Genomic DNA, 26,431 nt, shown 5'->3' with positions numbered 1-26,431 from the left:
AAAATAACAGATATCTATCTTCATCATAAATTTCAAAAATGGAATATGCCATCCAGCAAATTTGCCCATGAATTTGATTTCTAAGTTGAAGTTTTTAGCATTGCTTAATCATTTATAAGGCAATCTTCAGACATGTATCATTTATTCCATCCCCTTAAATCAAACTTCATCAAACCCTTTTTATTCCCTTCCTTCCCTTTAAATCAAACTTCTCTGAACATGTCTCAGGCACTAGTTTTTATTGAAGGCTGTGAACATGGGACATTTAGGGGGAGTGGGTTTCAAGTCAAATCTTTTTCTTTCTTTCTTTCTTTCTTTCTTTCTTTCTTTCTTTCTTTCTTTCTTTCTTTCTTTCTTTCTTTCTTTCTTTCTTTCTTTCTTTCTTTCTTTCTTTCTTTCTTTCTTTCTTTCTTTCTTTCTTTCTTTTTTTCTTTCTTTCTTTCTTTCTTTTCCTTCCTTCCTTCCTTCCTTCCTTCCTTCCTTCCTTCCTTCCTTCCTTCCTTCCTTCCTTCCTTCCTTCCTTCCTTCCTTCCTTCCTTCCTTCCTTCCTTCCTTCCTTCCTTCCTTCCTTCCTTCCTTCCTTCCTTCCTTCCTTCCTTCCTTCCTTCCTTCCTTCCTTCCTCTCTCTCCTTCTTTGCCTTCTGCCTTCTGCCTACAGACATGTAAAAACTTTGTTTTCACTTTCATAAAGTTTATAATGAATTTTGTCTTAGTTTTCAAAATGATAAATCTGTCATCAGGATGAGAGAAGAAGGAATGGCTTTGATACTACACCCTCATTCTCCAACTGTGCTTTGACACAGAGAAACCAAATCTAGTCCAAAGCTTCTCACTCTGGCTTAACTCTCCAGGCTGGTGTTTTGGTCAGGCTGAGATGATGTTCATTTTTTCCCACTGCAGCCCTCACAGCACTGTGCTTTGCAGTGGTAGCTGGAAAGAAGTTTTGGCTGCTGCTGAGCAGGGCTGGCACATCACTGTCTGCCAACACTCTCCCCATGAGCAGGCTGGAAGTGGGCAAGATCCTGGGAGGGGACACAGGCAGGCCTGCTGACCCAAACTGGCCAAAGGGATATTTCACACCATATGATGTCAGCTCAGACACAAAGGCTAAGAAAAGGAGGGGCTGAGGGAGCACTCATTAATTACAATGTTTGCCTTCCAGAGCAACCCCTCCATGTGCTGGAGCCCAGCTTCCCAGGAAGTGGATGGACATTGCTTGCTGGTGGGAAGTAGAGAATAAAAATTTTTGCTTTCTCTTTGCTTCTGCACATGCAATCTTTCGCTTTTGCCCAAGTAAACTGCCTTATCTTAACCTACATGTTGTTTTCCATCTATTTTTCTCTCCCACATCCAGCTGAGAAGAGGGACTGATAGAGCAGTTTGGGGGGCATCTGGCATCCAGCCAAGGTCAATGCACCACAGCTCTTTAGGTCAGCTGGGTCAGAGTCTCTAATGCCAAAAGGAGTAGGTCATTATCAAATACCTTTAAAAAAGAGAAACTTCCTATTCTGAGTGAGGATATTATTAATTTGGAATCTCAAAACCTCAGGGAACATGCTTGTGTTCCACTGAACTTCATTTAGGAGAGTAGAACATACTCCCCAAGTGAAAAATGCACCTATCGACCCAAATTAAAGTTGTTATAGTGCTTCAAGACAGTTTTGGAATTCAACATCTTTACAGCCACAATTTCAGTTGTTGCTACTGTGGTGATGTCAGTAACTTCCACATCTACTACGCCCCTTTTTTGACGCTACAGTTAAAGGTAACAGATAAATCTGACTTTTTTAGAACAAGCAAGAAGATGGCGAGGCTTGCTCAGGGTCTCTGGCTACCAAAACTGAAGGAAAGCTTTATAGCAGCAGAAAAATTTGGTCCAGTTTTCATGCCACTCAGGACAGGAGGAAGAAGAATTACAATGAAGCAAGCATAATCTTGGTTTTATTCTTCTGCAACGTATTAGATGGTTCATGGACAGTGAAGTTCAGAGCTTCAAGAAGTCTACTGCTCCCTGGATTAACAATTCTCCCAGTGATATAATCCCCATCTGAAATCAGTGTTCCAGCACCACAGAGCAAAACAGAAGACCCCAAACTGCACATACTGTATGTAACACACTTTGGAAGTCGGCATGTGCTGGTGTTGGAATTGTTATTTGCACTACAGGAGGGGGTAGAGATTCCAAATTTCTGTGCTAGATGCTGTATAAGCCCACAATTAGGAGACAGACTTGCTTCACAAAAGAAGAACAATGTCTTGCTTGTATCTATTTAGATGCTGTGTGGGATAAATGAGCAGCAGCCTTTCAGTCAGTTGAGTCAACTTGCTCAGAATTTGATAGCAGATAATGAGGGAAACTACTCATGTGTCTTCTGCTCCCTTTGACAAGACTGGGCAAATGCAAAAGACTACTTTTAAGATCACCACACAAATCTTTAAGAAGAAAGATCCAAACAAATGGCACTGCTTCCCATTGATCGCTGTACTTTGTTATTATATGCATACACGGGCATTCTTATTGGGGATTTTTATGAAGTCTTAATATCAGCTTCCTGCTAATTGTTTTGTTCTTGTTTCTAATCTAAAAATCTGACAAAGAAGAAAGGGGTTTTCTTTAGCATGATGAATGATAGGACATTCAGATTCCTACTTAATGACAATTAATTTACTGTATACCCATGCAAGTTAAGATACTTTTAATTAGTTTTTACAAAGTAAAAGGGTAACTTCATACTCTATTTAGATAAAAGCAGCTATTGCCTGACTAAACACATTCTCAATCAAATACAGAAGGTGAGCTGAGTGACCTTACTAGGATTCACTCTTATTTTAATTCTCTATTTACTGTTTAAAAATAACCCATTTGCATAATGGTGCAGTTTTTGTCTCTAACTCTGAAAAAATGCCTAATTGAAAAGTTGCTGGTATAATTAATCTCAAATGTGTGATCTTAATTTTTAAAAACAAACACAAAACAAATTAAAGTGTGCATTTCAAATCTATCTTAGTCAGACTTGGTGAACACAAATATCCTTATTAAAGATGGTGTTTAGGCACCTTTTATGAATGGGATGAAATTATGGGCAAAGGTCAAAACATTTCCTGTTAAGTAAGAAGTGGAAACATTCTTGGGATGCAAAATATGGAATTCTATGTAGATCACAACATGTACAATCTCTACTAACACATGAAGATCCTTCTGCAAATGACATTATTTGTATGAGTACTGCAAAGTCTTCTGGTTTTCTCAAGTCTTCTGGTGTATATATGGGTATCTACCTTTCTAAAGGCTGAATAAACCCATTAGATCAAATCTGCATCCAAGAATGTGGTTTGGTACTGCTACTTACGTGCATTCAGACACATTCTCTCACAGTAGGAACCCAACCCCTTGAAAATTTAAAATATCCTTGCTCATTGCAAGTGAAGTTTGAGTAGATTACCTTTAAAGTTCCCTTGCAACCCAAACTATTCTAGGATTCTATGATCCTTTTCAAGGAAGATGTGCCCATTCATGCAAGCTGGGGATTTGTCCTTGCAGCTGGAATGCAGCAGCAAATTTACATCACCTGAACCATGTGTGCAGCATTTCCATTCTGCAAGCTATTATCAATAGGCATTCAGTGCTTTAGCAGTGTGCCTCATCTTCCCTTATCTCTCTCAGAATCCAAATCAGAAAGTATCGTATTCTTAAGTTTTCAAGTACCAAGTCTGCACGTTAATTTCTGGTTTAAGTCCAGACTACTTTTGTGAGTTTATTGTGTTTCTGCAGCATGCTCAAGGTATGTTACTGTGAATTCTTTATGCATGTTACTGGTGCGGTGAGACTGATAATAGAAAATTAATGTTAAGAATCCTTCATTAGCAAGTAAACAGAACGAAAAAAATCTTTCCTGCATAGTTTCACAACTATCTGTCTTGCCTAACTCTTATAAAAATTATTGGTCAGTCAAGTGCTTCACACTCCAAAGCATGTGTTCTGCAGGGCTAGCTATATGTATTCCTATATTCCTGTGCCTTCCAGAGGGAAACCTGCCAACATCCACGCTCCTTGAGATCACCAACCGTGGTGTGCAGCCAACAGCAGGAAGAAGAAATCGCATGTAAACAAAAAGTTTAAAATTCTACAGGAAAATAAGGTTGCCTAACCTTATTTTGTATTGGTCTGTACTACCAAGCAAATGTCAACACCACCACCTTTTCTTGCCACCATTTTTTATTGCCCTCATCAGAAGGAACAGAGTACATCCTAAAAAGCATGTAAGCATCTATGACTTGAGGGGAATGCTCTGCATAATCCCTTTTGGTTGATGAAAAGAAGCAGTAGCAAGCAGTTTGCAATGTGGTCCTCTCTTTTCCTCCTTCAACAGAGAAACAGAGACAGATTAGAGGACTGAAAGATACTGAGTGGATAAAGAAGGCTCTTAATATTGTGGAAATGTTATGGAAAACTAAGTTGAGATCCTTAAGAATTCAGCAAACTGCTTCAGTTTACAAGTGGTCACTGGTCTATTGGTCTGTGATACACAACTTTTAAGTGCAGTTAGCACTCTCTGAAAGGTGCAGGGCATGCTCTCCTAACAGAAAAACAGATGTAAACCTTCTGTTAACAGAGAGCTCATCAGGGAAATACTCAGGACAACTATGAAAGTGACTTACTGATTGCAAATAGAAAAGGACATTTTCAAAAGCACTCAAGCCCTGCTAGAAATAAAATTTATAACCTGTTTCCAGGAGCAGTCCTGCTCCTCTCCCTACTTTCTTTCAAAGTTTACTTTTAGGCTTGACATAACCCTTGTGCCTTTGGCAATCAATTCTCTGGCCCTCCAGCCTCATGAGGAGGCTTGTGTCGACTCCCACTTCTCTATCAGCACGGGTCAGGCTACGAAGAGCCCACGTGGCTCCCTTTTCAGGACCATTGTCTATATGTCTAGAAAACACCACTCACTGTCCATGGCATGCAGATACTCCATATGCAGAGCCCCGGCTCCCGCAGTGGCAGCTGAAGGAAGGATGTCTGCGTACGGGCTGCGCTGGCCTGCCAACAGAGCCATCTGATGATAATATTCAGCTGGGCTGACGCCAGCGTGCGGAGCTAAAAAAAACAACATAAAAGTACCGTTAATGACGTAAGATAAACAAGAAGGAAAGTTTTATCACATTGCTGGTTTCTCTGGCCATTAAAACAGCTTGTTTATTTTTTAATGTAATGCAATGTCTGCACTATGACACGACTGGTCAATATATTTCAAGCAATGGTACTGTAAAGACGCCATTCAAAAAAACAGCACGGCCTAAAATATTAATGAGCTTGGTGATCTCATATTTTTGTATTTATTATTAAGTGACTCAAAAAGTGACAGGCTGACAGCAATGGAAACTAGTAGGATTTATTTAGTGACATAAAAAAGCAGGAAAACCTTCCTAGCATTTTATTCACATTTACCTCATCCCTGGCTCAAAGGAATCTGTCTCTAACGTAACAGGGTGGTTGAACTTCCATAAGCATTCAGGTATCTGGAGTCTCTACTGAGGGGACTAGAAGATTCTCCCTAACATGTCCCTCTGTGTCTATGCTTAGGGGCAAACAGGGAGAAAGCATGATTCCAGGACAAATAATAGCTGTCCATGAACAACACAGGGTCAGTTTTTTAGGAGGACAGACTGAAGTCAATAAATGTGACCATCCCATCCTTCAAAGTTCATGTATAAATATACTTGACACACAAGCCTGTTTGCAGGGTCAAAACCACAGACTGATTAGACTCTACATCCCATCAGTGAGGTTATTGTGATGCAGTCCTCTGATAATGACTTGTATTAGCTGGTCTCTCAATTTAAAAATAACATGAAAGTTTCCTGTTCCCCTCCAATTTTCAAGCAGGTTGTCAACTAATGGGAAACCCTGGACAAATACAAAAAATTGACATCACTTTAAGATCATCTCCTCTCAGCAGGCTTCAGGTGCTACTGAAGGTAAAGGGTCATTTCATGAGCTTGTGTAAGATGTACCCATAAAATAAGCTGGACTACCTCTCCTTGACCCTGACCCTGACCTGCCATGAAACTTGAGGTTAACCAGAGCCCTTCTCTCTGATCTCTCCCTGTCCCACTTGCAAAACAGTTTACACTCTGGTCACCACAAGATGGTATGCAAGCTGGCCTAAAACATTTAGGGTTCCTTAGGTTAATGGGCTGCACCCCAAGCTGGTACACCAGATTATTTTTATACTATTTCATATCATTCCATGGGATTTTTCTTTCATCTCAGCAGCTGAATCTTGAATGAAAACAAAATGTTGGGCTGAAATTCTCTGAATATTGTTACCTACACAAAGCTAAAGATAATTTATATTTTCATTAGAAAAATCAGATCCTAAATGCAAACCTTATAAACAAAGAATCAAGATTTACACTTTTAATGTTCTTTTGAACATAAACAAGGCATTGGAATTTGGAGAAAAGTTAATTCAGCAACAGATTGCTGAAGTGTATAGTCTGCCTTTTTTAATAACAAATAAAATGAAAAAATGCGCTTTTGATGTTAAAACGTTAAATACAACATATAAGAAAGGGTGATGAAAAATAGATGTATGTCAAACATACATCTAGGCATGGTATAAAAATGAGCTGAAATAGAATAAAAGTTGTTGGTTTTTTTTCCAAATTACAAAAGTTGTTGGTATTTTTTCCAAATTACGAATTGATTTCACAATTAATTACAATCTTTCCACTTTCTGTGAAAAGGTAAAGAAATTATTCAGACCAAATTTTAAGAGATGTGTAACTCACACTGAATCACTGATTTTAAAGTTTTACAGTAGTAGGCAACCATGGTATATTTCCAGACAGACTGAAAGTACTTCCTGAGCTTTCTGACATAAGTGTCTGGGTTAAGTAACAGTAACATTGGCTGCAAACTTTAAAATTAACTGCTGCAAAAAACGCAGTGAACACATAATTACTAAATGTTCCATATGCCAAGAAATGTTCTGGTGCTCTTAAAAGATTATTCTTTACTATTTCCCTCAAACATAAAAAATTAGCCTAGTGAATGATGTATTGCATCAAGGGCAAATGAAGGGTAAATGGGAAGACCCGCAGCCCTGAACTTTTTCCTGTTTATTCCCGGGTAGCTTCAGCTTTGTTCCCGTTTTTCTATAAGCGGAGGCATTTGCTCCCACACAGTAGGCACAGCTGAGCTCCATTTGAGCACTTTCCTCTACACAGACCAACTCCATCCTTACCCCTGCTCCAAATCCTCTGAGAAGTCCTCAGCTACCCCTGACCCACCAAATCTGCTGGCTAAGGACAAGTGACAAGAGGTACGTTCCAGATTGTTCTGGCTCCTGGCCATCCTCGGATCTGTGAGCTGACAGACTGAGCCCAATAGTACATTGATCTAATTATCTAACTGTCCTAAAGCAATTAGGCAGCAACAGAAATCTCACTATGGCTTTCAGAAGAGCAATAACAACTTCCAAGGTTTCACAGTTCAAATGCTATATCTCTTAAGCCTTGGTGTCCTTTATGTTATCACTACATTATGTGCATGTACCCCTTTAAACCACAGGAGTGTTTCATTTGCATTCTAGAAGTGCTCAAGCCATGATTTAGATTCTCTGATCCCAGGAACTCACATCCGAAAAAAGGCATTTTATTGTATACCTGATTGATCATACAACAGACTGTGGATTCCAGGGAACAAACCTGCAGCTTTACAACAGGATGCTGTTTGATTGAGATATCTTCAATGCCTCAATCAAGTTACTGTATTTTCATTGGATGCTGCCAACACCAGGGCTGTGGCAACTGATCAAAGATGAGCTGTGAGCCTACAGGAAGTTTAGTAACATGTATTTGTTTAAAACCTGAAGAGAGATGCTTAAGCTAGTCAATTTAGCATGTACTTATGACAGATTAAGGCTGTGTATACAGTCAGCAATCAAAACTCAGGGGATGAGCATTAAGAGAGAGTGTACTCGGCTATACGTCCACACCTGAGTGTCTCTGAAAGGCTGGGAATCCAAGCTACATAGGCTGGTGGGAGAAATCTGTCTTTCTGAGGTGGAGTTGAGGCAGGGTATTTCACAGACCTGAACTGACACCAAACACCTGAACTGCAGACAGATGAACCCTAGCACCATCATAATTATGACAGAGCTCCAGACTCAGCTGCTAACATGCCAAGTGTCCATTTGCTGGGGAACTGAATAGTTCCTTGGGGCTTCACTACCTACAACTCACTGGACTACAATGGCAGAACAACCAGAAAGATCACACATTTCTATACTGTACACATCTACATTTAGGTGCCAGAATCTGAAACCAAATTCTACCCTGGGACATCTCTGGGTGTTTCTGGAGCATCAGTTGGGTGCTGGCTGAGAGAACAACATGTGCCTTCATTTTTGCAAGTGAATCCAGTGTGGTACACCTGAGACCAAGACTGTATACAGCTTAATGTCATAGGTGGTGATAGGTCATTCACACCTTCCTTTATGTGCCACTAGAACATAGCTTAAGCATAAATGAAATGCTGCAGGAATGGGACCTGAAGAGTATTGAAGATAGCAAGGTATTCTGCACATTAGCTCCTGTGAAAAAGCCCAGATGTACACTACAAGAGTTTTCCCAATATATGCCATTACTTGATAGCTCTGTCATTGTTGTCCTGTATCTAAAGCTCCAAAGCTCCTGAAGTTAAAACTTGCCTTTCTGACAATTCAATTTTTTTCCTTAAAACTGTTTGTTTTTTTTTTTTAATACTTCTGCTAAAACAAAAAGGGTAGAATCAGGAAGAAATCATGCAACATCCAAAGTGCTGCTAAGAAAGCCCTATGTGCACGCCATATACCTTGATTGACAATAGGTCATTAAAATTTATTCTCATAAGAATATGTGCCCATAACTAATGGATTAAGGTATATATTCTTATAAACGAGGATTAATTAGTTATCCATTTGGATAGGGTGCACTGCTCATTTTTCAAATTCAGCTAAAGGCAGTTTAACTCTGGTAAGTTTCTGAATTCACTGGGAAGATCTTTCCCATAGTTAAAGTACCAGTTTAATTACCCTTCTCTACATTGTTGATTCTGAGTATGTTATATTTTAGTGCTCTTCAGTAAATGCTACAATTTTGAAATGTCAAACTGCTTATGCTTACCCACTATTGAAAAACCTACTATAACAAGACAGCTTTTTTTTGCAACTCTGTTGATGGCTCACTTTGGCAAAATTCCCACTCAAATGAATAGGACATGTGCTAGAATAATCACAAGAGTGATCAGAGGAGTTCACTTCAGCCCAAGTAGCCTGAAAAGTAAAAGCCATGGTTATACCAAGATCTAAAGCACTGAATTTCAAGAATACTGTCCACCATTTAGATTAAAAGGGACAATCTTGATCATCAGCCACTTCTACGTAAGCATCATTTCATTTGTCCATACCGTTGGCTAGGATAAACTGAAGTAATTCTACAAAACTTTAACAGAACTATTGACTAAATGTAACTAGTCAGTGCATGCTTTTATATGATGGAAAAATACTATTTTAATTAACAAGTCTTTTGTGCCTGAAGAACTCCATGGTTATATGCTGACACACAATCATAAAGAATCTGACTCAATTCAGTGCAGGTACAATGGATTTTTTGGAGACCAGAATTACACCCCATGTCAGCCCCACAAACAAAAGATATCACAAGACATACACCACCCTTCCAGCATAAATTTTGAATGAGGCAGCTTTTTTTTTTTCCTTCTCCCTGAAGTTTCAACATTTGTGAGATGTACAAATGAGCCATCATCGGCTGATGAAGTATTGAAACATTTATGACATAATGAATATGTCTGACAAACCTGGTGAAGCTGCTTTGAACAAGGGGGAAAAATGTTGACAAGATTAATATAACTTAAGTTGCTACAATGACAGAAAACAGGAAGCCTGTCTGAACCCACCGTCTGTTGGGCTGAGTCCGCGGGCTGCCGAGATCATGGAGAGGGATGGGCTGCTGTGCAGGGACCTGATGTAGTCCATGTAGGGGTTAATGTATGGGTGAGGGGTGCTGAAGGGAGACTCTGATGTTGCAGCAGGATTTCGGTGCGGGGAAATTCTAAGGAATGGAAGCTCTGAGTATGTTGGGCTACTAGATAAGGCAGAAGGCCTGGAAGAAACAAAAGGAAGAAAAACAAAACCAGCCAGGTTATCTATACAATAAAGAAAAATACTATAAAGGTAAAACACTTGTTTCTTGAAGAATAACAACTGGGTTGCACATGTACTGAAGTCAACTGCCTGGAAAGAAAAAGGTTGGGAAATTAATTCTTCTCTGTCCCCATTATTAGCAACATTTTTCTGACCAATTTTACCATGACTTTATATTTGGTTTAATCTTTACACACCTCAATACCTTTCCCCAAGGAGTTAAGGAAAAAATAATTTCAATTAGTGCAAAATATGCACACTGTATTACACAGTAATTCTTACTGCAATATGAAATACATACTGAGATTCAGAATCATTTACATCTTCATAACCATGTGCCTATTGAAAAAGGAGCTTTGAGAGCCACACCTGCAACCATGTCCTTCATTTGACAGTTTACTCTTTCTTAAAGTGCAAGATGGCATGTTTATACAGAAATCACTTCAGGAGTCCCAAACTTTGCAAGTCATTAAAACAGATGGGTTCTTTGGAGCATTTTTTTCTTGTTGTTGCTGCCCCTTCCCATGAAAAATGCACAGAACATGGTGGCAGAGTAAGAAAAAATGCTGCATATGTGTGTTTTTAGTATGGCCCCAGTGACCAATGTTTTTTATCAAGACCCCATTAATTAACTGCATCATTTTTGTGAAGGGAAAGCTTGGTGCCCTCTCATGCTATGTGCGATGAACCAAGGCTTAAAGCTGACAGAAGACAAATAACCCGCCATAACCTCCCCATCATCCCACCCTGTCGATAGGACAGTGTCTGGGCTCTGCTTGGAGACTTTTCTCTCACAGCATCCCATCTCCAAAGGCACTGGAAAAAGTTCAAATTTCATCACAAGGGGCTGGAGTGCCTGCCCTTGCCAACCTGCTCTTTGGCAAAAGACAATGATTAAGCCTGTCATGCATTTGCTGTAGTCCAACTGGCTGACCCGAACTAAATGCCTTTTTGTCCCTGTTTTTCCAATTAATTTAGCATATATACAGCACAGACACAGGCAGCAGCTGTGAGAGCAGTGAGGGCAGCCTGTTCCTTTGATGCTGTTGGCTTACAAAGAGTAATCAAACAAGAAATGTATTTTTTTGCCTTTAACATACACATATCATGATCAATGGAGGTAGTTGTCATCACCTAAAAGGCCAACAGAACATAATCTTACATAGGAGCCAATTCTGCCCTGCCATCAGCTTGGAAATGCAAGCATATGAGTGGGACAGTGATCAAAGTCATGAATTCCTAACATGACGCCAGCTTCCCTGCCACTAAATCCATAAGGGCTTGTAAAATCTGAGGAATGAAGATTTCTCCTGATGTGTTTTTCTCCCTCTTTTCCCTTTCCTATCTGATCTTTTTTGTGTTTCTTGCCCTCCAACAGCTTTCTGCAAGGTAAGCCTGTTTAGCCTTCCTGTATGAAAATACCTCCTAGCTCCAAAGTTTGTTAGGGAGCTGCATTTTGTGCTAGCAGCAGGTACCAACAGTGCAGTCTGGCACCTGAGAAAAAGACCCACATAAAGCCAAACCACTCGCTAATCATGCTTTCAGCATATTTGAAATGCACTGAGAACCTGAAACCAGAAGCTACTTTCCACCACTGTGCAAACCAGACATCTCCTTTCCTCAGAGAACTTTTTGTTTTACAGTGGAAGTGCATCTTTTACCTTGGTACTATGAAACCACACCAGATGTGAAATATTCGTTGTCTCCTGATTCCCTACGAGGCCAAGATTGGTTGGCAAGAGCTTCAAAAATCATGGTGATGTAGGAAGGAAAAGTACTACAGCTGGGTATCACATTACAGAGTGAATTTCCTATCCTGGCAGTGAGGAAAATATAAAAGTACAGCAAATTTAATACAAGAGTAACAAAGAAACTAAGTCTGGATGTCATTTTACGAGAAATTCTTTTTAAATGTGATCCCAACTCATATTTAGAAACACGAAGAGCATGCAGACAGGCTGGGAACCCTGGCCTTATCTGGTGCATATTGAACAGAAAACTCTTTAAATGCTTATGCAAGAAGGCTGAAAGTCTGTATCGGCCTCAGTGATTCACTCTCCAGCTGGCCAACAGCCAGATGCTGCCGCAGGAGCAAGATTAAGAGCCAGGCTGTCAGCTTCTGCCTCCAGATCCTGCAAGAGCCATTCAAGGACACCAGGACTCAGCTGCTCTTCTCCTCCTCAGCCCTGCCTCTTTCTCTCTCTCCTCTTCTAAGCTCCTCAGTTTTCCTAGGATGCTAGGGAAAGGACACTAACCTGGGTAACATCAATCAACAGCAGGCATATAAACAGTATTATCTCAGGCAGAAATAAGGAGTCATCAGATTCCACAAAGAATTCCCAGCTCTGGACTCTGATGTTACCTAATTTCTCTCAAGCACTGATTTTAACATGCTGCTAACTTCTGTGCTCACTTTCAGTCTGGACTTCTCTCCCTCCTCTGTGCTCCCAGACTCCCCTTTCCCTACAGACCCATTTTCCCTCATGCCTTCTTTATCTGCTCTCAGGCCTACAATTTGAGTCATCCTGATTTATTCTAATAAACACCACATATCCTTCCTTTCCCTCTGTAATTAAATTTCACTGTGAACATCTTCCACAAGTATTAACTCCATCCTTCAAACTAAAATGCAGCTTTTAGTAAGGGTGATGCCAAACACCCTTACTGCTGCTTTGCAACCTCATTGTTGGAATAACCTCTGTCCTGTAAGCAGCAAAAAGTACAGCCCATACAGCCCAGGAGTGGCTCTGCACATTCTCATTCAGTGACAAACAAATCAAATCTCCAGATGTGGGTGGCAGTCCATCCCCATGATTTTTATTTCACATGTAGAGAATAATAGAATGGTTTGGATTGGAAGGTACCTTTACAGGTCATCTAGTCCACACTGTCATGAGCAGGGAAAGAAGTTGGGACTCTCCTTCAAACTCAGGACCCTTCAGCACAGCATCCTGCAACCTAGCCATGCATCCTGTTGAATGGCATTCTGTCTTGGGTCTGAGGCTACTTCATGGGATGCAATGAGGCTTCAGCATGAGAAGAGGCAAGGAGATTTTCAGTGATACTGCTTGACAAAAAAAAGCAGAACTTGCCCTCCATTTTCTCCAGTGCAGGGGTTCTTCTGCTATACAACATATTCCGACCACTTAAGGGAGGGAGCAAAGCAGATGTGTGCTATTTTCTGAATCAGGATCTATGTGTCTACTTCTAGAGACCCTGCAAACGCAATTCAAATTTCATACAAAGCTGATCACACTTTCAAGACCTAGTTGAAGGTCCCCAGGTATGCAGGTAAAAAAGATCCTGTGGCTGTGTTTCACCACTAATTTTTATCCTGGCACATTAGGATGATTTTATTATTTTCTTGGTAACCTTGATTATATCTACAACCCTGAGGTAAATGAGAAGGAACAGAGAACAGAGCTAGCTGTGAAGGCATCTCCCCCTTCCTGTCTAGAAGGCCTTCCTGTTCACTGCAAAGGTGCTGAAATATCATGAGTGCCACACAGCTTCCATATGTAACACAGGACTTCCCACTCCCCCCCCACACCCAGTTTCTTCGTGTCCCAGGTCCGACGCTCTGGGGAATCTCAACTGCTCAGCTTGTGAATGGCACACACATGCTGAGGCAGGGAGATCACTGTAAGGACAAACAGGTGTATTTTTGCCTATTAGTCATGACACTTCCTTGATGAATTGTTGCAGAGGTGTCTGCACACTCTTAAAAACTTACATAGTTACACCAGCTCAGCAGCTGTGAACTGCATCGGCTGTAGGGCAAATCGCAGTGTGTGTGAAGCTGCTTTTTTTAAAAAATTGGGTTTTTTTCTGACCACTGCTAAACCACAGGTGAGCTATCCGTAGGATTTCAGTTATTACTCATGAAAACAGTGTCATTTTGTTTTGTTGCTTACAGCTTCAATAGATGAACTCTGTACAAGAAGACTGGCTAGCAGTAGGTTTAGATTTTAACCACCACAAAAACTGAATCAAATGCAATTCCTTTTTCAGCCCATACAGCCCTTTTTTAACTGGTGAAGGAAGATCATGGGAATCTGAGAGCTGATGAGGCAAGCATGAGCAAGTTATACATATTTCAAAATTATCTGCATGCACAGATCATTACCTAGTATTATCTTGAAAGGATCACACATTCCTTCCACCAGCAGAAAAATCTGAGATACAGAGACTCCTATTACATACTTCAGTCTGTTTTCTGTACTTAAGCATTTGTCAGTTTTACAAAGAGGAAGACTGGATTGCCCCAAACTCAAATCCCATCCCTTTCGTTGGTACTCATAGAACAGCTAACTCGAGGTGAAATGTTGCTGTGTGGCTATGACTAGAGGTGAAAGTCCCTGGGAGGTAAGCCAGCACAGAGCTTGCTGACTGTGGGTCCTTTCAACCACCCTCTCAACGCTCAACTAATGGGATTAGAGGATGATCCCAAAGTCCATGAAACTATCTTATGTGGATTCGTGCATGTAACTGAGTTAGGAATTGAGGAGGGGGGATGGAAAGAAAAGAGACCCAGTTCAGGGTGCTGGGGGGCAGCAAAGTCCAGCTGCTCCCTAAGAAAAGGCAAGCCAGGAGCCACCCATGGGCAATGCACTCCATGCCACCAGAGCTGAGTGACCAGAGTCAATCACGAGCCTGAGACAAGGCAAAGTGACAAACCAGGTCTGGGTTGGGCCAGTCAGGAGCAGGAGACAGGGACAAAGACAGGTCAGGAGACAAGTTACACCATGGTTCTGAGGGCTCTATCCAGAACAGCTCCCTGCAGGGCAGACCCTGAGCTCAGCCAGGAGCAGGACCACAAACTGGCACTACTCTCAACACAGGTCAGGCAGTTCAGCTAAAAAGGAATTCCTGGATGCATGAGGTGCTGGAAGAGGTCTCCAGTGAGGCCACTCAAGACAATTACTGCCAATTAGTGGCCTCAGGGTACTTACTTGCTTTGCAGTGCTTGAACTGCTTTAATACATGCCAAAATATCTATACAGTGAAAATTGTCCCTGTTCTTCTATCTCTTGCAAGTGTGAAAATTACAGTGCATAGTACAACCCCCCACTCATCACAGGCATTCTTCAATAGCAATGTTTTCTGGAAGCACATGTAAAGCCACTCAGAACAGCCACAAAGGTCTGTGCCACAGGAAAAGCTGGACTACAATTTTTGAGGTTGGTTTGGTGTTAGAGATCTGCCATAAATGGTTTCCAAACAACTTTAAGCTGTGCTTGGACATAAACCTCTTCTAAGCACAACCTATCTGAAAAAAAAAAAAAAAAAAAAGAAGGTGATTTAAGCTCTTTCGGATTTTAAAGGAAACTATAACTCCAGTACTGGAAATCTTAATGCCAAGTTTTGTCCTGATAAATTTTTAAATGGCTCTTTTATGAATCTGTTGAAAAATACATTTATATTGAAAACAGCAAGTGATCCTTAACTATAACATTGTAAATATGACACTGAGCTGAGGTTACAGATGGAACAATAATCTATCTCACAGAACAAAGCTTGTCAACGAAGTGGGATGAAATATTGTAACATAACCTAATTTATTATTGCCTTTTCATCCATCTTGTTATATTATGAATGTGTCAAAGTTCAAACCTCGATATTTAATCATTTAACAGTACGTTATTCAATGCTGGAGCAAGCATTGATGGCATAACTCTCATACCAATGATATCCACACTGTTTCTCTGATACCTGTTCAATTCAGTCCTGCCTGGAGAATTGAAAAATATTAAACTCATTAAACTGCCTATGATACTTTTCTTTTATCTTTTCCTCTTCTTTTTTTTTTTTTTTTTTCCAATAATCATCTGATGTCTGCCCACAAAACATTAACACTTATTTCTAGCAGAACCTGGGAGATGAACAAACAAGGACTTTCTTGGTATGTTATGTGGTGACTCCTATTCTAAAGCATGTGGCTCAATTCCTTAGGTAATATCTCCCATGTTAAATTTCTATTGTTTATTTAATACCACAGTTGCTTATACAGACTGACCCTTCAGCACCAGCAGCCAACAACTGGCTAATAAAAGGTTTTTGTGTTAATAAAGTTGAGCTCTGAGATTTCAATGTAAGGAGATTGAGGCCAGCACTGAGCATTTTTCAAATGCAAGCCACAGTTCTTTTTTCACTTCTCATTGAATTGGTAAACAATCAAACCTACAGACACATACTATGGGAAATCAATAATATAATTTTTAATACTTAATTTTTTTTTAAGAAATTCCAGCTTCAAACAGGCACTCCATTCCCCTAGAATCACTCACTGCCTCAAAGCTGCTACTATCACATTCTTGGACTTAGGAAAACTAAGCAAGTAATTATGAACATTTTAAGAATTATTTGAATATATGGAAATGTCAGAGCACAATTCATATAAAACAGCTCAAGTGCTGCAAAAGACTAAGCACTATTAGTTATATTTTTTGAATGGTGGAAATGAACAAAAAGGAGAACATGAGCATGTTTTTTAAGTCCTAAAACAAAAAACACTCTTGATTTCCTGTATAATTTTCCATGTTTCAACACCTAGTGAATATTTACTCACTTTTCCTCCAAAATTCACAGTGGAACTGTAGTCAGTATAGGGAAGTAGGTCACAGAATCTGATTTGGTAGCAAACTTTCATTCAGTAGATACATATACAAATAAATAATGAGTGGGTTCATGCCTACATAGTCCACATAGAAGCTAGATCAGGTTTAAGGTAGACAGGCTCTGGTTTGGTTTCCATTATTTATCTGTTGTCCACCTTGTACAAGTTTGTTGTCTTCCTGATCCACTCTTTCCCCATCTTTAAAACTGTAGTAAAGCACTTGAAAAATGTTCAGTATCAGTTCAGTGGGAAGGTCACATCAAGAGATCCCATGTTACAAATATTTCCTCACTGAGGCAAGGACAATGCCTTACAAAATGTGTGCAGTTCTGGTATGTAAATTCCTAAAATATACAAATAACCTCACATGGGGTTAGAATAAAAACTTTCTCCCACAAAAAGTTAAAAGGCATCATTGCAGAAAAAAAAAAAAATGACTGCACAAGAGAGGTTCATGGTTCAGGAAATCTGCACGACAATTAGGCATTGACCGAGAGCAAAAGAATATTACTCTGGTTCCCCTTTCCTTCTTTGGGAAGTGTTAACATTATGTAGTTACAGTTAAAAATTGACTACATTAATCAAGCACTAAATCCTTAGTCAGTGACTGTATTCCTATTTTTCAGCTGATGGACTGCCTGAACACAGACTCAGGTTTTTTATATATACTGCTACTTACAAGACTTCATAAATAACCCAACTATCAGCTTGTGGATTTCCTCAAGAATAGTTTATGTCATGAAAAGCAATGAATATTCATTCTGTTATTTAACACAAAGCTGTTTACATAAGGTCAGCTGTAACACTGGTGAACTTCAGTCCACAGTAACACCTGCAGTGACTACAGCAAGCAACTGCTGCTTCAGATGATACAGTCTTGACTTGGGAGTCTTGACATGCATTACTTAAATGTGTATGCTGACACAGTTTTGACTGTTTCATTTCCTTCATCATGAAAAATGAAAATAAAACTATCTACTGGGCTCCCAGTACTTCTCAAGTCCAGTCTTCTTGTTCTCTTTCTCACATGCACCTGCCTCTCCTTTTCTTCTTCCATCCACCCACCACTGTTGCTGCCTCCTGTTGTCACTGCTCTGGGAACTGTCTGCTGCACTGCTCTGAAACACTGTCCACTTGGCCTTTGCAGTACAGAGCATCCCAGCTTTCCTCTCCTTTCTCCAAGTCCTTCTCAGGATGCTGCAAGAAATCAGTGACTGGGAGAGGACTTTATGCATTTACCTGGCAATTCTTTGCTTGTACAAAGAAGGCAAACATAGAGAAAAGTAACCAGCAATAACTACTCCCTGCAAATGCCACTTGCCCATTCTAGGCTTCTACCAGAGGTTTTCTGGCAAATTTTGTGGCAGCTGTGTAAGCCTCCGAGTACCCAGCTTGGTGCCCCTCCCAGGCAGAACATTTCTGCCTCTGGCCACTTCATTGTCCAGTTTCAGGAGGCCAGAGCAAAGCTGTGAGACTGTAAATGGGGCAAAGGCACACCACCCTGCTGAGGGAGAAGGGATAATCCCCAGGGTGAAGAAACAGCTGGGGCTGGTAAACCCTGAGGCCATCAGAGCTGACTCACCAGAGTTCCTTTGCCAAAGACTGCTAGCTCTTCCTGGCAGAGCTCCTTCTATTTGCACAACACTCAGCAGAGCTCCCATCCTGCACAGAGCTGTTGGACACTGCAGTAATGTAAACAGTAAATAAAAGTAATGCTAACATGTGATTTCCATCTCTTGCTTCTGCTAGAGCCTTATCCAGGCACTGCCTTCCTTCGCTGAGCTTGCACTGAACCATAAATAAAGTAAGACTTTATACTTTCACAGGACAGCTCAACCCCAGTGCTGGTAAATTTTTCCTCTCCTCTTCAGCTGGTTCCAAGTTTATAGATGTAAATGTAAATGTAATGTATTGTGTAAATGTAATGTATTGACTTGTACATTAAAAGTAGGGGATAATGAAGCAATGTTGCATTTGATGCAGAAATCATCATCATGCACATAAAATAGATGCACAGGACAAGAAAGTGTTATTTGAATAAGATTGCCGTGGACCTCCACACACTATTTCTCTTTCAAACTATGCTGTACTACAAAGTGCAGCAGGAAAATCTAAAAGCTCTACAGCCAACTCATTATCTGTTGTTAGTAATAACAGAGTGGGCAGTGAAATTACCAACTGCATTCCTATAGCAAACTTCTCTGCTCTGCAATTCTCCTCTGATGCTCTAGAGGTGGTCCCATTTGCTATTCAAATTTTAGCTTCCTCTAGGCTACAGGCAGAGCCTGACATCCCTTCCAGTCTTTAACCAGAGACACCACCATATCAGTATGTAGACATATATAAATCTGGGCTGCATTAATGTACCCCTTTCTTGCCTCCCTTGCCGCTCCTCTCCTCTCTCAGAAAAAGTGGGTCAAAGGAGTGTCAGAAGCTTTCTCACACTTAATGCTGTTAAGTCAGCTAATTGAATAAACATTTGTTTAACATTTGCTCCTATTTCACTAATGCACTGTGAGAATGAGAAGAATTTTATTCCCCTTCTTCCCCATCCTCCCCCTTCGTCAGGAGTGCCACTAGCTGTTATCGCAGTGACTAATGTGCTGTATGTGGCCATTATAGTCCTCAACTCTGAAATTACAGCCAGGATGAACGATAGGCTCTGCCTGTATGCTGATTGGAGTTGGATGATGATTGATTAGAAGAAAGTCAGACTACGTAGCCATGCAAAAAGAACTGCACTAAGCCACAAGCTTAAACACTAAAGAGCATTTCACCACTGCCTTCAGAGCTATTAGATGTTTTCATATGAACAACATTTCTTACATCCAGGTTTGCGCATTTTATCTTTATTCTTTCAAATACTGAAATTGCTTGGATAAGAGAGTTATATATTTTTTAATATATATTTATATATATATATATTTATACACATTTCTAAGAGTAGCCTGAACTTTTAGAGGAAATTGAAGAGGCTTTGTGTCAAGTACAGCTAAATCCAGCCATTCTATATCAAGCCCCTGCTAGAAAATTACTGTGCAGATGATAAGGCTGAAAGATATAATAAAAAGTGACTCTACTCAATTTACACTGCAATATTGGTATGACTGAATATTTTTCATTCAGGTGACTGATAAAATCACTAAACTGTATTGCAGATAAATAAAGGAGGCTTCTGTTAAGAATAAACACCATTAATCATGAAGTCTCACCCTCTGAGTGGCTGTGCTATGCAACTGCACAAATGCACCATCACAAGTGGCATGTGACCCACTGCCTCCTTTCTTCCCCCAGCTCCCTGGTGAAACCATCTTCTTAGGAAACTTTTCTGCTGCCTTTACAACATTTGGTAGCCCAGGAATGTCTTTTCCTTTCAAGTTTATACACAACTGCAACTGAAATAAATTTTAGTGGCAATACATTCAGCTAAAAATTGAACCCACAAGGCAAAGTGAAGCCATGCAGACTGCGGCTGCATTGCTGTAAATCCAGCATTATAGTAAAAAGCCTGTGTTTAAACTGGTGAGGAGACTGGAAGTCTTTATAATTCTAAAGCTGAAACAAGTAGGAAATTTTTCCCCCAAGCCTTCTTCCCATTTTCTTCCAAACCCACATTTTCTTACTGGTTTTATAATTTAGTTTTGCTATTTCCAAATAGGTGCTGAGTTTCTTTTTGAACATACAAACATAAAATTTCTTAACATCATAAATCTACCTCAGTAGAATCTCCTTCCTAAAAAGCAACTTATATGCTAAATAATGGACATGAGCTGAAAGAAACTTACCCACCAAAAGCACAGTCATACAAAAAGAAAAACAGACAACTTAGGTAACCTTTTTGTAACCCGTTTTAGAGCAAGTGATGATTCAATAGTGGCCATGTTATTAAGCCAGAATGAAGCAGTGCCCTACACACTAATGAGGTTAAAAAATGTAGTTAGGTCTTCATGTTAAAGGCACTTAGCAAGCAGCCTGCTTGGCAAAGACCAACTGTGTTGGAGCAGAGGACTAATCACACAGGCAGGAATCAAATCGACTGGAAGAATTAGGAGACTTGCGGCCCCGAGGAATGTAATTCATGCAGAAAAGCAGTTGTCAGAGCGAGGCCAGGGAACTGTGTGGGAAGAAAACAAAATAAACAGCTCAACAAAGAAAACAAAGACACTCAAATAGTGGCTTTTCTAATGCTTGAGTACACTGAAACTTCAGTGGGTGCGTATGACAAAAAAGTCATCAAAGATGACCTCTATAAAAGCAATATACCGGTAAATAGTGACCTGCTTCAAAAACACTCAGAAAATGCCTGTAGATCTTTAAAGATAACCTTGGCAGGACAGAGAAAGTACATACATACATGCATGCATGACTGGGAGAAGAAGAAAAATAGCAAAATGGTACAAAGCTAAGAGAGTTAAAATGATTTCTACAATTACTCCTCATTTCTCTCTCTACCATTCACAGATGAGAAGAGGATGCACTCTGCACGCAGAGGGTGCTCCTGCCTGTGTGCAGCAATACTCTCTGTGAAAAAATAGCATTGCTAATTAGGATCCACTCCCACAGCATGAGGACCAGATTACTGCATCCACCAGGGGGATTATCTGACCAGAAGGAAGAGCTTGAGGCTTGTCCTAAATCTCAAAAAAACTCAAACGCGATTCATGGGAAATTTTTCTCATGATGAGTATGACCCATGGCAGTAAAATTAAATTTTGAAATTAACTGATATATGAATCTCACAAACACTCTGTTCTCTTGAAAAACAGTATTTTTAATTAATGTGTTATTGCGCTCATAATTTAGTGGGTTTTTATTTTTAGAGAATGAAGCTTTTATCACTTTCAGTACTTTGGAGCCTTTCTCCTCATCTCATTCATTCACTTATGATTTGTCTAAACCCTCCATACCTCAAACTCAAGAACGCTATGCTCACTACTGTTACAGGCAATTTTAACTTCTCTTCTTCCCTTGACTCCTTCCTCTCATTAAGGCAGTGTTCCTTCTTTTGATAAAGCACCTGAAAGTTTCTCACATCACCTCAAGCGAACACTGTCCTCAACATCGGTTCTGTGATGCTAAGAAACACTCTTTCCCCAAATTCAAAACCAAACCAAAACAAATCCTTTCATTTCCAATGCCTACTGTAAGATATGTTCACAATATTACAAAACTGCAATTTGGGGAAGAAAAAAATATTTTCTTAATTTTTTTTTATATAATAAAATAATAACTTCACTGTTTAAAACAAAACCAAGTCAGCAATAACAAAAGAGAAATTCAGGAACTGCATATTTTTCCTATTGCACTTGCTATGCATATTTGGTTGTGAAGGGAACATTTGACTAAAATTCCAACTTTACAGAACTACAGTCCTGACAAAACAGTGATATGAAGGTTCAGCATTAATCATTTCTGTTGAGGTACGGTTGGATTTGCTTGAAACCTCTGTACTATCATCAACAGACAGCCCAAAATTGATATTCACAGGGATTAGTGACTGTTACTGAATAGAGTATCAGCTAGAATTTCTCATCTAAAACTACATGCAGCAGGAAAAAAAAAAAAAAGATTATACAAATCTACAGAAACTCCTGAATAAAATTCTACATATATACATTTCTATATAAAATGCACAGATTATTTTCTGATACGCATCTTCCCCCCCTTTCCCCTAGACAAATACATGATGTGGGAAAGAAAAGCCATTTTGAGAGTGCACCTGAGTGACAATATCAGCTGTACAGTACATATTTATGCTGCACCCAGGGCTGGAGTCAAGGGGTGACCTTATGAAAGTACAACTTCAAGCTTCTCCCATCCTCCAAACACCACCTCCAACAGCAGGTGTGCAGGTCACACATCAGCACCAACAATCAGGAGAGCAGTAGGATTCACAGGTATATGAAGCACCACTTATATCAATGGTGAATTCTGCTAAGGTAAAAGAGGGAAAGAAAGATATTCTGCTAACAGCCCCCTTCTTGTATTTCCCTGCCAGTAACAAAGGTCCAGGTATGGGAGCTGGCTGAAGTGCAACCAGAGGAGATCAGGAAAACATTCAATTCTCATGCCAGGCTGAGAAGTCTTGTCTCTGTCAGGCCACCTTTTTGATCTTGCAAGCACTAAAAGACATTTTGCTGCTACACAGTCCACAGTACAAGTTAGTCCTAACAAATGGTAAATATATAATGGCTGGAAAACTACAGCCATCAAAAGAATCAAGAGAGAAATTCCTCACACTGCTATTCTTGTTCTATTTGTGTGAAAACCTGGAGTTAAAAGCATTTCCCAGGCAATGCTGTAACTTTGAACAACAAGCATAAAAGAAATTAATATTCTGGCTGCATAAATTTTTTTTAAAAGTAGTAAATTCAGTTTTGAAATCTTCAAGGTAAATGCATTTTATGCTGGAATCATTTTTAGTTCTCTAAACAGAGTAGGTAGCTGGGCGTGTAAATGAAAACCCTAAGGGGAACAACCTGGCCAGCTTGGAACACACCTGCACAAGCTACACATTTGCTCCGTCAGCATCTCTGCAATTCAATCTCATCACAGGGGTAGAAACACAGCTCCCCGAAAAGGAGTCAGGATGGAAGCCTGATGTCCAAGGAACAAGCAAGGCAAAGGAAGACAGAGGCAGGCTACACAAGCTTTCTTGGTACTGTCTTGATGATATACACTGATAGTGATCTTCCAGGGTAAAGCAGAGAACACCTGATTGCCCCTGGTCATTCAGCTACTGATCTCTCTGCCAAATCTGTCTACAGTGTTGTTAAATGGGGCTATTTGCGTTGGTGGCCTCTATAAACTGGCCTAGACTATCAATCTTTTCTTCCACGGGCCAGTGGAAAAGGCATGATAAATCTAGGCTGAATTTCAACAGGAGATACAGGACTGAAAGATGTGGATCTTTAAAGAGATAGCCACTTAAATCTGATATGTTTAGAAATTCTCCCTTATGTGAAATACTCCCTAATTTTCTGTTGATCCTTAACATCAATGGTCACAACACTTCATAAATAATGCTTTCAAGAAGATGATAGATTAGTTAATTCCTTCAGGAACTTTGTACTCCTGACTCATGGGCTGTAGGATGTTTGCCTCTGTGTCTAACCTCTGCAGAGCCTCCAGAAAATTGCCAATGCACCCATAAAGCTGACCATAAATGCAGTCATAATCTACTGTAAATTCAGACCTACACATTTGGTGCTGGAAGGGATAAACCACCTGCTTTTCAGGGGCAACTTCATGGGGCCCAGCTTCAATATAAACATTGCTCTGAAATAAAGTCCCAAGCCATTTCTTGGTCATGCATCCTAAAAAGTAACAATCAAACAAAATAACATTTTTCTTTAGATTGTTTCCTCTATCAATCAATAACATCAGTCATCAATGATAGCTCAGCCTGGCCTGAGGCACAGTGATGAAAATCCCACTGAACACAAAACACAACACTTTTAGCGAAATTTAGGCATCATGGGGGTTTTTATCTAGCATCACACAACACAGAATATGCAAGGAACAGCTAGTTAGTCTCCTACACCTCAGAAGCACAGCTACGACAGCCTATGTTTTGTTACAAATATGTAAAAAAAATATAGACTTATACACACACACATACATATATATATAAGAAATACAGTAGGATGAGTAGGTGGTGCCAAAAACAAGGTGTTAATTTAACTTCTGTTTTTTCATCCTTTGGGGAAGAAAAAGTGCCAACTACATTCAATCCATACTCCAAAGATTCTAGGACTTGATGTCTTTGTTGGGGGAGGATGGAGTCTAAGTCAGGGAAAGATAGTGAGAGAGTGTGATGAAGATGCTCTGTGTTTCTAACACATGCTACTCATCACTCACATTTCTTGGAGTTTATACCTACTCTAACTTTAGGGAACTTCCAATTCACAACACAGGAATCTCACAGGTACACTTTAAAAAAAGAGAAAAAAGAAAAGAATAAAGAAAAATCCCCACTAAGACTGTAACATTTCAGCTCTCTTTGAAGCAAGATTTAACATGAGTGGAAGAATTGTGCTGAAAAAAAAGGAGTCTGTCACAGTCCAGTACCTCACAGGCTACTGCAACAAGTTTGACAGCAGCCTCTATAGAGTTGGCTTGCTTCTGGTTCACTGCACGTGAATACCACAGTCAATATCTGCTCACTCAACTAATACTGCTGACTACAGCACAAAGAACACAGGAATTTTGTCCGAGAAACCACAGGCTCAGAGCCTTTAAATGTGCACTATATTTAGAGCTTGCATTCTTTGCAGCTGATAACAGAATGAGATAATAGAAATTTCAAGCAGCAGAACTCAAGCATTGCAGCTATTCTATATATTTTTGTTTAAATGTTAAATTAAGTTTATGATCTACATGTTCTCAAAGGTTTTGCTGTTGAACATTTTTTTTCTAAGCATTTTGTTAACATTTTACCTTTAATCTTCCATCTTTCGCAGCCTCTGAGTAGTTCCTTGCATTAGTTTTAAGTGCAGAGATTTAAAATTACTCAGTCTATGACAAATGTAAGCAAAGACATTCCACCCTATTATGTAAAGAGGATGCATGCACACACACACAAATTTCCCCACTTGTATACACATCTGCTCACAGCAAGCACCCAAACAACTTGTAATCAAGTCTAGTTATTCCTCAGTTTACAGAAAAATGTTACATAGAACAGTGACCTGAGGCATAGCTTTGCTGGCCATTCTTTTTGCTTCCATCATCCCTTAATTCACGCTGGTTTGAAAGCCTGCCTTAGGGAACCACTTCTCACTGGCAGCCAAGAATTCATCTCAGGACTGTTAACTGCCCAGACGGGGTAAATCAGCTTAGGGCCAGTGCTGATAGACTCCTCACTGCCCATAAACCTTGGAACTGCTCCTCTGCAACAGCCTCATTCATAAAAACCTCCTAAAGAATCCCATTTGCTGCACTGGTCTACCAGATAAACCTGTGTCTCTCTGTGTATCAGGTGGGGAGGAGGCAACCGATCCTCTTTATACCATTGGGGAAGTGCTCCCAAGGGCTTTTCCCAATTTTTCCTCCCCCTGCATCACAGGGCATTGTTCCTACTGCAGAGAGCTGAAGAGAGGTGGTCAGCCAGCTGCCAGCCACTGGTGGCACATCTTGTTCATTAGGGCTGGGGGCTGCTGCCACTCGAGTGCTTTTCTCAACATTAAAAAAAAAAAAAATCATGAACCAAAGATTTGGGGGAACTTTCTACCAAGAATTTTCAACAAAACAAACTATTACATTTTAAAAGCTCTTCTTTCTACATTAAAAATTTCACCATAATTTTCCCCTAATTTCAAGTGCTGCAACTTCCCCAGACAGCCCGAAATCAAGTTGGCTGCATAAAAAGAACAAAGAGCCTCTGTTAACGCAATATTTATCTGCTGCTATTGTTTCTCCTTTATAAATCTGTAGTTCCTTGGCATTACAATTAGCTACTCCAGAGAAAATGATTATGTCACAAAGTATTATCCACCACAGAAACAGATGAATGATGTGAACCAAATGTAATCTGGTGTGCTTAGAGGCAATTCTGTTGACTTTCATGTAAATGTGCTGGCTTAAAACAGGGATGGATTTTAGCAGT

At 40.0% G+C, this 26,431-nt stretch overlaps 1 protein-coding gene across 3 annotated transcripts in view; it reads right to left on the bottom strand.

The window, feature by feature from the left end:
- Window positions 1-26,431, bottom strand: part of GLI3 (GLI family zinc finger 3) — a 206,515-nt gene that overhangs the window by 61,538 nt on the left and 118,546 nt on the right. For all 3 annotated transcript variants that reach the window (XM_063158228.1, XM_063158237.1, XM_063158244.1), the window contains 2 exons: window positions 9,962-10,167; window positions 4,949-5,095 (listed from right to left, as the gene is read on the bottom strand). In XM_063158228.1, the coding sequence (XP_063014298.1) occupies window positions 4,949-5,095; window positions 9,962-10,167 (353 nt within the window). The remainder of the gene's footprint in view (window positions 1-4,948; window positions 5,096-9,961; window positions 10,168-26,431) is intronic.

The sequence above is a fragment of the Melospiza melodia genome, chromosome 1 (genome assembly GCF_035770615.1).
Source record: "Melospiza melodia melodia isolate bMelMel2 chromosome 1, bMelMel2.pri, whole genome shotgun sequence".
In the NCBI taxonomy this organism is placed as follows: Eukaryota; Metazoa; Chordata; class Aves; order Passeriformes; family Passerellidae; genus Melospiza; species Melospiza melodia.
Note: the sequence above shows the minus strand (reverse complement) of the source record. Positions and strands in the feature narration are given on the sequence as shown.